We start from the raw sequence: 13532 nt of genomic DNA, 5'->3' as shown, positions 1-13532 counted from the left end.
CTCTAACAGTTTCTCCTTTAATTAAGGTAAATGGTACTGGCAGGAGTACAATTAGCTACGTAGGTGCATTGTTGGGCTGCAGTTATCATTTCTGAGCCAATGGGGAAGGTCTCAAGCAAAAACAAAGAATGAATGTTTGTGAATTTACAAGTCATTTATAGCAAAGAATGTTTTATTCTGACCCTAAGCTTTGAAATATAATATATACCTTGTGACCAAAAAGAGAGACAGAAAGAGAGTAAGTGTGCTAAACCCACAACTGATTATGCTGGGAGTTGGAACTTTTCTTTGCAAGTTATATCCATATACCTGGAGTTCCGGCTGATTTTGATTTTCAGTGACTTTGGCCTCACATGAAGGGATTCCTGCATTAAGACCCAAAGAAGCAACTTGGTCCAAGTCTGTCAGGTCTTCCTTGGAGGTAGTCTGTGAGGACAACTCCAAACCACTGTCTGTAGCAGGGCTGACTGCAGATGAAACGTTCTCTGAGCTCCCAGAGGAGCTGGGAGAAGGAGCATCTATGAAAGTAACTCCGCTTGCTGATGAGAAACAGAAGCAAAAAGATCAGTACTATTCTGTCCCTCAACCACAAATCCATTCACTGAATACAGCAACAAAGAATTACTGTGATCACTACTTCACACTACAAATGATCTCAGATCACATTAACATAGAGAAGGTAGATAAACTAAGTTCTTTTTTGCTAGGTATTAATTAATTAAACAGATGAACAGGTGAGATACTAGCAGTTCTCCAAATTAAAACACAATAGTTGGAATCTAACAGACTCAACAAATAAGGTAATTCACATAGTTAGATAAAGGCTGCAGAGGGTTTCTATAATTAAGAAGGAATCCAAAAATAGTCTGAAAGATGTACTTTACTTTTTGATACAATGACACAACCACTTCAAAGACTTGCATCAAGAATTAGTCATTCCTTCAAAGTGAGAATTTTAACTTAATTGGAAGGCAAGACCTATTTCTTTAATTCTCCCTAAACAAACGGAATTGCAATAGAATTCAAATGGGTCTGAAACGGAGCAGTGAAGGACTTTTACTATTTCTAAATATGAGACAATGCTCCAAGAATCTAAGTTTTCCTTCAGAAGAAACTCACGTATTTGCAGCTCTCATGGTTCTGAGGAGAACTTGAAAAACATATAACAAATATTTAAAAAAGAGCAGATATACTGCAAGGCACAGCAACAAAGGCACAAAGCAGAGTTATGTTATGAACTTACATGTGAAATGTGTATGGTTTTGCACAGTGGTGTTTTATTGCTGACTTGATTTTTGGAAATGTCTTAAATAAGTAGCAGGACATTACTTGATTTTTAAGAAGTGTAACAGAATACATGATCAATTTTGCAATCTTTTCTTCTTTACCTGCTAAGCCAGGATTCTGGCCTAAAAAGCACATTAATACATTACCTACCACTTCAAGTTCAGAGTTAATGACATGCTTTGTAACACAATTCAACTTTCTTTCTAAAATGGGAAGTTTTATACAGGAGTTATAATGCTGTTTCACAGAATTTAATACCTATTTGAAAACTTGAATATAACCATGATTTGTATAGATATAAGTTCTCATCTGGAAGGATGTTCTGAGTTATATGCAATTCCATCACATTTAATATTTCCTTAGTTTTCACCAATCATGCTGTTGTGTAGAAACACACTTGGGATCGTTCACACTACACTGAATAGTTTCCTGTGACAGAATAAGTGTCAGAACCAGGTATTTTACACAGCTATCATTTCTATTTTCCTGTCTGCTTCCTTTCACTGTTAATGTTTATGTCTGAGCCATCAAAATTTACAGTGCACAAGAAATAGAGTACTTTGCAGCCAGAGGGACTCATTTATCCAAAGAAGAAGTTAAAACCAGTTGTAACTATTTAGTCTACTCCTATACAACAATAGCGTATGGAAGCCCCCCAACATTATATTCTTGAGCTTGCAGCTCAAGTCACATACTGTGTCACTTCTGCACGTTGAATCAAAGCACGTGAAAAAGGATTCATGTGTATACCCATTAGTTTCCTGTGCACAACCCCCTTTTGCTTTTGTTCCCTCTACTTTTTTCCCTACATAACTCTTCATGCCTTCTTACCATATCAAGACCTCTGTTCTTCCCATAACAGTCGTAAGTGCACCCCGTATTTCCCTGTCCCTTAATGAGTATAGCCTTTTATTCAAATTTCATGGACTGTGCATGCACACTTTCAGTCTTTACATTTGTAGTAAGAGATCTGTTCATTCATCCCTTCTTGATGCCTAGGTTTCTGCACATCCCTCAGTTCTACCTTTATATTCTCCCCAGTCACACTTTGCTCTTCCCTCATTACCACCACACCCACACCCTTTGGTACACCCTTCAGGAACATAGGAAAGAATATGTCACTTAAGTCAGCAATCTCCCACCGCAGGAAACCTTCTCCCCAGCTCCGTTCCCCTTCGCTCTCTTGCCAGTGTTCTTGTTCTCTATCTCTTCCACGTACTTGCTGCGCCCTCCAACTCCTCTGCATCACATGGCTACCCGTAACCTCAGCCACCTCTCCAGATCCCCATTCCCTTTTGTACAAACTACCCCTGTAAGGCATGCTGAAGCCAGAGAAACACTGTCAAGTTAGCCACAGGACCATGCTTTCCTCCATCAATATGTATTCCATCTCCTTCAAACTCTTTCTCCTGGACCTGAAAAGCTATGATATGCTTTGTTACTATAGTCACTGAGAACTAATATAAGAAAAAAAAAAATCTAATGCAAAACAACATGTTAAGAGAAATGAAATAAAAACAGATTCCAAAACAACTCTAGAACAGATGCTGTCCGGTCTCTGGAAACAGATTTCAACTTACCTGTGGTGTTACTAGCATTGGCTGCTGGTTGTTCTGTCCCAGGAGAGACCTTAGTTACATGGCGAGGAGGCCTTGGTGATCTCTTCTGCTTTTTCCATTTTGATGATTCGCTCATTCCTCCAGCTCTCATTTTCAACTGAAAACCAATAATCATTAAGAATATCAGTATAGCAAAACCACATAGCACAAAGGATTACACAAGCTGTCTCAAAACCCTCAAAGTCAGGCAACAGCATTTAAATATATCACACAAATTAATCAGCACCTCAAAGTCATGCAAACCAGCCCCTGACTCCCCACTACCCACATATTAGCCAATACTACACACCTGAATCAAGGGACAATTTACTGCAGTTACTCTGCTATAATATATCAATTATCACAGCACTCCCTCTTCCCTACCAATAACTCCTAGCTTTGCTTTAGGATAAAGAATCCTTAGACCTACAGGCACATCTCAAACTTCTTCACTTTTGCCAATGTTTCCAGACTTCTAAAGGGCATCAATTAAAGTATATAGGCAAGTACTAGTTAGGTTTGACATTCAATTAAAATTTCACCATCTATACATGAAGGCTGAGAATGAAGCCGGAGCACCCAGTCCCACGCTGCAATCTGCAGCTCTGTCACTTACCTCTTGCCTCAATTCACTCTTCATCTTTGTAACAATGCCATGTTCATTTCCCTCCGGTATCTTTCACTATTAACAAGTGTTTCTCTAACACTTCACTCACTCCTGGTGCACAACACATTGCAAATACCACCCTAGTGGTTTAGAAACAAACCATATTCTGCTTTCACCTGCCTTCTGTCATTATTCCTCTTCAGATCTAAATCTCATCTAACCCTTGACATCCTTCCTGACCAGGATCCTACTTCTAGTTCTTATACAGATCTTTGATAGGGCAAACAAGAACCACAGCAGGAGCAATGCAGACTGTGTGTCACTTGCTGCAGTGTGCTGTTATTGCAGGCACGCACAGATGCTCCAGATCTTCCTAAAAACAATACAATATTCAGTCACATGGACAATGGCAACAGCAGACCTGAAACAGCTTGCTTCTAAAATAAGTTCCTTTAAGTGCAGGATTGCACAGCTGCAGTCAGCTTTTCTGATGCTGTCAGACCTCGTCAATTTAGGGTGGAAAATTTAACCACTGAACAGGTACCTTGTATGTACTGGAAACCATTCAGCAAGTCTCTGTACCAGTCCCTACTTTGTATTCTCCTTTGTAAATTTATCACAATTAAGTTATATTTTAGGCTACAGTATTCCTTATTTCTTATATCCCTAGCATCAGATTTAAATTCTCTAGAAGACAGCCATACTCTTCAGTCTTTCTTTTTCTGCAACTTGCCTCCTTCCAGCTACTACTCTTCTTAAATGTCAATAAACCTTCTAGGTTCTGCTACTGGTTTTCCATCTCTTTCCCTTGTCCAGCTAGAATTCTAACTCACTGTACACTGCCTGTAATTTTTCTCATTTAAACAAATCTTGTGAAAATGTCATATCCCAGTGCAGTAAACCATTTGTGTAACTTTACTTTGCACCACAAATTCTATTTGTTTGATGACTAATCCCCAAGTTTTAGCTATGCTAGTTTCCTTGTGCTTGTTAATTAACAACAGATTCAGAATTACTTTGCTCCTTGTTATTTCTTCCAAATTTTGTAGCAAGAATCTCCACCTAAATGACAGCCTCTGACAAACACTTCTGTGACAAGAGCACAGCTAAAAATAAAATTTTGTAGATTTCAAAATGTTTTAAAATGCTTATGGATCACAATCCTTTCATGTAAAAATTGTCAGCTCTCTCATCTGTCTTACACACTACTTCATGGGGCTCTATAAAATATGTGTTATCTTTCATTCTTGCCAGTTCCTAATGTTTCACCTCTATTAGTTTCCCTTTCCATTTAAAAATCTCTCTGAGCCTTAAATATTACCAATAGTTTCATTCATTAAAGGCTTAAGCTGCTAATTAGACCGTGTAGTTTTACTTTACTTACCAAATATTCTAGAAATAGCCATATTTATTTTTTCTCCCTTTTCAGTAACTTATAATAAAATCTGAAGACTTATGGTGCTGTGGTGGGTTAACTCTGGCTGGACACCAGGTGCCCACCAAAGCTGCTTTATCACTTGCCCTCCTCAATTGGACAGGGGAGAGAAAATGTAACAAAAGGTTCGTGGGTTGAGATAAGGATAGGGAGAGATCACTCAGCAATTACCATCATGAGCAAAACAGACTCAACTTGTGGAAATCAGTTTAATTTATTACCCACCAAATCAGAGTAGGATAATAAGAAAATACAAACTAAACCTTAAAACACCTCCCCCCCCCCCCCCCCCCCCCCCATCCTTCCCAGGCTTAACTTTACTCCTGAGTTCTTTACCTCCTCCCTGCCAATGGCACAGGGGGATGGGGAAATGGGGGTTGTGGTCAGTTCATCACACATTGTTTCTGCTGCTCCTTCCTCCTCAGGGGGAGGACTCCTCACTCCTCTTCCCCTGGTCCAGCATGGGGTCCCTCCCACAGGAGGCAGTTCTCCATGAACTTGTCCAATGTAAGTCCTTCCCACAGGCTGCAGTTCTTCATGAACTGCTCCAGCATGGGTCCCTTCCACGGGGTGCAGTCCTTCAGGAACAGACTGCTCCAGCATGGGTCCCCTGCGGGGTCACAAGTCCTGACAGCAAACCTGCTCCAGCGTGGGCTCCTCTCTCCACGGGTCCACAGGTCCTGCCAGGAGCCTGCTCCAGTGCGGGCTTCCCATGGGGTCACAGCCTCCTTCGGGCATCCACCTGCTCTGGTGTGGGGTCCTCCACAAGCTGCAGGTGCATATCTGCTCCACCATGGACCTCCACGGGCTGCAAGGGGACAGCCTGCCTCACCGTGGTCTTCATCACAGGCTGCTCCAGCACCTGGAGCACCTCCTCCCCCTCCTTCACTGACCTGGGGGTCTGCAGAGTTGTTTGTTTCACATATTCTCAGTCCTCTCTTCAGCTGCAGTTGCACAGCAGTTTTCTTTTCCCCCTTCTTAAATATGTTATCCCAGAGGCGCTACCACTGTCACTGATGGGGTTGGCCTCGGCCAGCGGCAGATCTATCTTGGAGCCAGCTGGCATTGGCTCTGTCGGGCATGGGGGAAGCTTCCAGGAGCTTCTCACAGAAGCCACCCCTGTAGCCCCCACTCCCCCCCAACCTTGCCATGCAAACCCAATGCAGGTTCATTGTATAAAAATACTTAAAGTAGGAAGGAAACCTGGAAGCATTATGTGTTAAACCCAAGAAAGTCTGTTTCACATAGTTTCAAAGTAACAGACTTTGCTTCTAGCTACTATGTCCTATTGCCATTATTTGCCAGGTAAAAAGTTACTTGCTGATAAAAATTGAGAGGCGGAGTGGGTGGCGGGGCACAGAATTGAATCAGCAAAATGGAGCCAAGATATTGCTATGAGCTAATCATGTTGGTTCCACTTCTTTTACCCTCAGTTATGCTCCTGAGAAACAGGTAACTTTTGAACCATCCTATCAGAAGGTTCAAGGTGACAATTTAATTACTGTTTCTGATCTCCCCTTTCACGCAACACCAAATACCATCTCAGTTCAACAGCAGCCCTTTCAAAAAAGCACTCTTCCTCAGACATAATACCTATTTTTAGTGATTGTCCTGTGCTTTGTATTACCTCCAAGATTCCAGCTCTTGAGGTTTCTAAGACATATGCCCATCTGTCATCATTTTGATAAACCTGTGCCATCTTTCACAGACTGAGTCACAACAGCTTCACATGGATGGGAAACCATTTAATCAGGCAAGCAAAAATACTCAGCTGATTTTTAAAGAATCCCAAATATTTAAACAAAGTATAAAGCATTCAGACAAGAATCTTAGTTTATTTGGTGGTGGGTTTTTTGGGTTTGGGGTTTTTTTGGGGGGGTGGGGGGGAAGCATGAGGGAATAGAAGGTTGGTGGGGTCTTTTGGATTTTGGGCAGTGGGTGGGGGTGTTGACAATTTAACAAGCAGGCAAGATTACCCAGTAGGTCTTTTCCATCTCATACCATCCAGTATTCCACACTCTACACAAACAGACATCTTTTTATTAGAATTACCTACTAGGATTACCTACGACTACCTCCCATATAATTTCCACCCCTCCAGCCCCCCTCTTTTTTTTTTCTTTTGCTATCTCGTATAAATAAGAGATAGCAAACGACAATGACCGTTGCATAGCTTAAAAAAAAAATTGCAGAAGCAAACAGAAATGCTAAATAGAAATGTTTCACCAGTGTCAAGGGGCTATATGTTGTTTTAACAAACAAACTCTGAGTTTGGGAATTCTATAAGAATACATGTATCAAAGGACAGCAAAGTGATATCTTTCATTTTGTATTGAATTAAAAGGTAACAATCCCATGAATTCTTGCTTTTTATGTTAGTATAAAAATGTAAAAAAAAAACTTGCACAATTTGTCTTTGACTAAAGGAACTATTTCTAATGGTTGTTGCCATTGCCTTCAATACTAAGGCATTTCCTGATTTCGCTAGAAAGCTTGGTTGCATTTTACCAGGCTGAGATTTTAAACCTAAGGTTGCCTTCTTGACTAAATGCTGCAGTAAATGGCATTTAATATATCATTAAAACATCCTGAATTTTAAACATCATCTAAAACTCTCCTTCCCTCTCCAATGCTCAGTGATATTATAGTTGCATTAGTTTTCTAATTATCAATGTCCTTCAGATTAGATTAAGCTTGTACTTCCACAGTAAATACATCTCAAGTTAGTATTTAAAAACCAATCTTTAGAAATCAGAGTAGAGAAGGAGCTCAGAGCTACTATTTGTTCATCTTGGAACTCAGTACAGATTCCACTACATTTATCTGAGTTACCTTTGCATAAAGAAACGTGTACACAAAATTGTAGAAGAAAAAAAAAAACAAAAAACACAAGACTCCAAATGCTTCCTTTGATAGATGAGGTTTTAGCAATAAAACTCCAGCTAAGGTCTATGAAGGTGAAGAAAAATGTAACACTACAAGATTCTTTTTCAAGGGTCCATTAGATCTCATTTTTCTACAAGCCACCTTACCTGCACTCGTTTGTTTTTCCATAAGATACTGTAAGCCTCAAGAGAAAAGGGCAGGGGCCAATGATTAGTAACTAAAGTGATTATACTAAAACATGAGCTCATTGTAGATGCAGCATGGAACTGGTCAGCACACCAAGTAGCGTTCAAGACACAAAAGCATGCAGAGAGAACGCAGTCCATGATCCAAGTCCTGGAGACACCAATGCAGTCCAGTCATCTCACTTACCTACCTTCCTGTACCGCAAGAACTAATGAAGTTTATCTGGTGAAGTGTATTTATGCATCTTAGGCAACTATGAACATAATCCACCCCCAAAATCTGTGAAAACTCAGATTTAGGTTCCTCCTAACTCCCACTGCAGAACCCAATATTTAGCTACAACATTTTCTACTGCAAAGGGAAACATTTCTTAGTCTTTTCTTCTATGTAACTCTGCATAAATCTGTGAGTCTCCAGCTGCTGTCTTTCCAAACTATCCTGACCACAGACACAGGACAAAAGAATGGCAGGCGCATCTCTAAATGTTCTGTTCAGCTCCTTTTGGACCAAATAGTATTAATGGCAGACAAGAACCAAAGCTACATTAAGTTTATGAACCAACACAGAAAACTGAGAAGGGTCCCATCTAAGCTAGCTTCTCAGGGTTTCTATGATCATTCCAAAACCAACAATCTGCAGGCCTACAATATTTCTTTATAAGTATTTTCTAGGGGAAGCAGCAGGGACTAACACATTTCATAATTCAGTCCAGCCCCATTCATCCCCCATTAGCAAATACTGTGCTGGGAACCATATTTAATTTCAGTGGAAACACAGCCAAGGATGTTGAAAATGTACAGCAGTCTCCTTCAAAAAAGCTTTAGAGAGCATTGAACTCTGTAGCCCTGTACTAAGTAATAAAGCTCAGCAATTCACCTTGAGTAAAACTGTTTAATGCACGCTGGGTCAAGAGACTCCTCAGGTATGCTGCTACGTCTATAAACAGGATCAACAGCTAGGACACACAACACTTGAGCCTTCAGAGAGCAATCTACATTTTTTATGTTTCCTTTCTTCAGCTTTTCACTGTCATAGAGGACTCAAATCCTGCCCATGCCCTCCCACTCCCTTCTTTCAGAGGATGCCATGATGGTGTCTTAGGTGACACTCACCAAGACACTGAATGCTGCAGTAAAACAAGGGTCTCTCCCTCCCAAGCCTGCCCCAGCTGCAGCCACAACACTGCAAAGCAACCACTGCATGCATTGTCCCCAAAAGCCATGCTGTGTCAAATGAGTGGAGGGAGATTTGCTGCACACAATGTAACTATCTCTCAGGTGGTGTTTACAAGAGAAGGAAGAGGGGAGTAAGGTAAGAAGGGAGAAGGGAGAGAGAGACCTTTAGGTTCTTAAAGAGCAATACCCTCTCTAATTGGTTCAGGGCTTTGGGCTGTTCCCCACTACTTAGCTCCAGTTTGTTGAGGAGACATGAAGAGATCTGTGAAAGATAGGCAAATGCATGGTTTAAACAAAGCAAAATAAACCCAAAGAGAAGAACAACCTGGCAGAGTGCAAGGCTGCAGGGCAGACTCCTGGCATGCACAGTGAAGACACAGTACAAGGTAACTGCACAGATCAGACACAAGACACAGCATCACTTAACCGAGCTGGGAGCAGCCATCACTTGATAAGGGTAGCCTTCCTGAATTCAAATTCACCTTCACATTACACCTTCTCTACACAGGCCATGACAAATTCCAATACCTGCAGTACATTAGCCTGACCTCTTTTAGCTTTCCTTAGGCCAGCCTACCATCATCACAAATCTTGCCACTTTTTTCCCACAGCAAGGGAAACAAGCAGTCACTAGGTTACTACACAAGTAAGGCCCCAAGCTAGTTTCAGATTCCTATAAGTAAGCATTCAGTCTCTCAAATATACATTTACCCAACGTTGCCACTTTTTTCAACTCATTAAAAATAAAAACAGACTGGAAGTTATAGTGTTATAAATAGTATATTCAGCATAAGTTCAAAGGTGGTTATTTCTTCTCTAGCACTCTTCTTCCCCTCCTGTTGCTCTCAACAGTAGAATCCTTTATCTTTACTGACATTCTTTATATGGAGTTCACCAAGTGGACCTCCCTCCACCTGAGAAATTATTACATTAATAACCATGTAAGGTTACATTTTTGATATTTGCCGTACTGAATCCAGCTGCTAAAAACCTCGCTGTACAGAGGGAGACGGTGGTGTTGAAAAAAACCCGGAGCTTCCACCCTCAGAAAATTGTGCATTTAGGGAAAGGGAGAAAATGAACAGTCTGCTTTGATTTGGCTGCTAATAGAGATGGCATTGTCCATTTGAACTAAGGTTTTTGCTACAGAATGCTGCCCCTTCTAGAAGCCACCAAAGCTTTTCTACAATAGCCCAATTTCATGATGCTTTCATACTGTTTCACCAGCCTCAAAAAGTTTCCTGTCTACGTAGGGAGAACTGGACAAATACATCCTCAGAGCTGAGTATTAGACCTGTAGTGAATGAAGAAAGATGAGAAAGAGGCTGGAGAGAGAGCAGAAGACAGTAAATGATCAGACATCACCACCACCAGGTCCCATAACTTGCTGGGGTTTTCTAGCCCACAGCAGCTGATGGCTGTTCCCAGAATCCAGACTGACTCACTTAGGCAGTGGTATCATTAACAAGATTCACTACTGGACTATGGGGGCTTAATCCCAGAGAATTAATGAAGCTATGTCCATTTATGCGGTTAAACATGCTCTTTCAGTGAACTAGGGACTTGCAGGAATGAAGAACACAAGTGTGAAAACAAACAATATTGAGACGAGTGCAAGCCTGAGACAAGAGCAGAACAGCCAACACAGTGCTGAGTCTTACCTTCTTCATGTTCATTCCCATGTAGCTTTTAGGCTCTTCTTTAAACTGAGGCAATCTGAAAGACAAAGAACAAGCCAAAATACATAAGCTTTCTTGGGTTAACAAGAGGAGGAAAAAAAAATAGACTGGTCTTTCCAGTCATGCTGCAGATACTAGAAAATGAAAATTAGGTTTTCTCCACAAAAACAGACGCTCTTAGTTTCTTTTCCTGTCAAAATCTGCTAAGGGGAAAAAAACAAGTATAGATGAGAGGTGCTTTGCATGCTATTACTGCTAATGGCAGTTTTGCTATATTGATTTTCATTGTTAATGCTCATGTAAGTACAGCTTCTTTTCCTTCAGTGTATGTTTTCAGCAGTGGACTAATTAGATTGGTTCAAAACAGGTTTCTCTGATGCTGCTAAAAACAGCTGCTGAGCCAGAGCGTCATCCACACCAGGACTCTTGCAGCGTACATGTTATTACTAGTCATGGCAACCCTTTTCATTAACTTTGTAGAAACCCCAGTAGTTTTCCTCTATTCTGCATCATATAAACACAGTTATGGTGCACAGTGGATCTAAGTTTAAGCTGAATGCTTTAAGCTAAGCAGTCCCTGTCTCAGAAGAAAAGGAGGTGGACTCTCTCACCTGTGCTAACAAATGACAAATGTGTACAGCTCTGTAACTCCACATGCCCTGCTCTCCCTTCTGTTCCTTTACTACAGTTCTATCTTTGCTTGCTGAAGGGATAAAAGCCATGCAGCACAGCTTCGGCTGTTTCTCTTTCTGGAGAGCAAGATGGCCAAACCACCCCTGCAGTTGCTGTCTTTGCCTTGCTTCTCTATCCCCATGTCCACAGGCACAGATGGTGGTGGTGGTCTCCAAGCCTTATCAAGATGGACAGAGGAGAGGATACGCAATAAGTAATGAATAAGCACTAAGTAAAATTCACATATGTATTTGGAGAAGAAGTAATACAGTCTCGCCTTTTTGGAGAGATTGATTCCGACTCTGCCCCACATTCATCCAGTGCACTGTAAGACACAGGGTGCACAGAGGAAAAAAAAAAACCAAACAACTGAGATCCCACTGGAATTGAATGTGACAACAGGGAAAAAAAATAAATATTATGAGAGCTGTGCTTCACAAGCTGTCAGTTTTACTACAATCTTTTCCTACTAAAAGTATTTCTATATCTGCATATTTCCTTTTCACAATAATCAGAGAAAGTCTATGATTACTTCACTATCTGGAGAAACAGTTTTGAAGTTAAATTACTTACTTGAGTTTAAAAGAGGTAATCTTAATTACCTGAAGGGTGCTGAAAAGGGCAGAACATTTGTCCAAGACACATGATCTCAAGAGTCTAAAATTCTCTTTGATATGCGAGGTCAAAGCTCTCAGCTTGAAATCAACATGTGGCTATTCAACACCATTTCTATTCTCTCTCCTGAAGAGAGTTATATTTTTTAGAGCACTTTTTTTTTTTTTTTGAGTGAAGTTTGCATTCTCTGTCCTCAAACTGGTTTCCTGTCCTAAAGCTCTTCATTACTTGGCTGTCCATCTTTCCTCCAAGGACACCTTAAACCAGCCAACCTTCCCTACCTCTGTCTCCCTGCAGTCTGACAGGGTCAGCCCAAGAGAAAAGTGCCAAATCCTCCATCCCCTTCCACCTCTAAATAATGACCATTTTGGTTGATTTTTCTGAGGGCCCTTAAGTGGAAGTGTGGAATCTTTCTGTCCTTAGAGGGCCATCTCAGCGATGCTGAGGCAAACACAAGCAGGTTTACCTTGTGAAGAGCAGCTGCACCATGTCGACCAGAGTGTGCTCTGCAGATTTTCTCAATAACTCTGTGAAGACAAAAACAAATAACACAGGTGTCATTACTCAGTGTGATATTATCAAGAGGATTCTTCAAGCAGACTCCCCTCCGAGCCTTGTTTACAGAGATTACGGCAAATTTATTAAAACCAGCTCCAACACCGCATTACTGCAAATGGGCATATAATCACAAGATGGCGCCACAAAGCTGGGGAAAAAGAGCAGTCAAAAGTGGTACAGTGAACTCCTAACGCATTTTCCATGAAGTTGTAGAAAGACACAGTAATATAAAGCTCAGCAGCTTTCCACAGCTGCATGTTCTACAATAGAACTAGTTAATGCTGAGGAAACCCCATCATTTCTTAACTGCAGAAGTATGAACAAACGTACCACTGAGTCTCATTTCAAAGCATATGCGGAAACAGGACTGCATGATCTCACACACAGATTCATTGGTAAGGTGGGCTCCCACTGGAGTAAGCAGCAAGGTCCGCAAAACCTGCAAAGAACAGTATATGTATGTCTCATAGTACACTGACACTTGCATGCATTTCCAAGAGAAGGTTAACACTGGCTTCCTCAAGAAGAACTGCCATGAGCAGAAAACCTAAGGGTTTTCCAGGAGTCATTTCAAACTGAACGCTATGGTCAAGAAACAGACAGATTAGGAGACAAGAATGACCTCCTGCCCCACTTCTAAAAGAGGCCTGATATGCTTTATGCTACCCAATATTTAAGTTCACTAACTAGCTATCTGCTCAAAAGTACATAGACTGAAGAAGTGTGTAGTTCATAGGTCTGTCTCTACAAAGAATTTTTCTCAAAAATAAGTTTGAGAGCTCCATATGCTTAATTTACCCCTCACTAACACAGACCATGCACAAGGTAGGATTA

At 41.0% G+C, this 13532-nt stretch overlaps 1 protein-coding gene across 7 annotated transcripts in view; it reads right to left on the bottom strand.

Annotated features, from left to right (window-relative positions):
• GBF1 (golgi brefeldin A resistant guanine nucleotide exchange factor 1) overlaps positions 1-13532 on the bottom strand; it is a 110358-nt gene that overhangs the window by 28412 nt on the left and 68414 nt on the right. For 3 of the 7 annotated variants that reach the window (XM_069796458.1, XM_069796459.1, XM_069796460.1), the window contains exons 6-11: positions 13029-13137; positions 12607-12667; positions 10836-10890; positions 9338-9436; positions 2868-3003; positions 310-539 (exon numbers count right to left, since the gene is read on the bottom strand). In XM_069796458.1, coding sequence (XP_069652559.1) covers positions 310-539; positions 2868-3003; positions 9338-9436; positions 10836-10890; positions 12607-12667; positions 13029-13137 — 690 coding nt within the window. Of the gene's footprint in view, positions 1-309; positions 540-2867; positions 3004-7959; positions 7996-9337; positions 9437-10835; positions 10891-12606; positions 12668-13028; positions 13138-13532 lie in introns of all 7 variants that reach the window. The other 4 variants (XM_069796463.1, XM_069796465.1, XM_069796464.1 and 1 more) reach the window with 3 other exon arrangements.

Source organism: Haliaeetus albicilla, chromosome 11 (assembly GCF_947461875.1).
Source record: "Haliaeetus albicilla chromosome 11, bHalAlb1.1, whole genome shotgun sequence".
NCBI lineage: Eukaryota > Metazoa > Chordata > Aves > Accipitriformes > Accipitridae > Haliaeetus > Haliaeetus albicilla.
The sequence above is the reverse complement of the archived record's forward strand: the minus strand, read 5'-3'. Positions and strand labels throughout refer to the sequence as shown.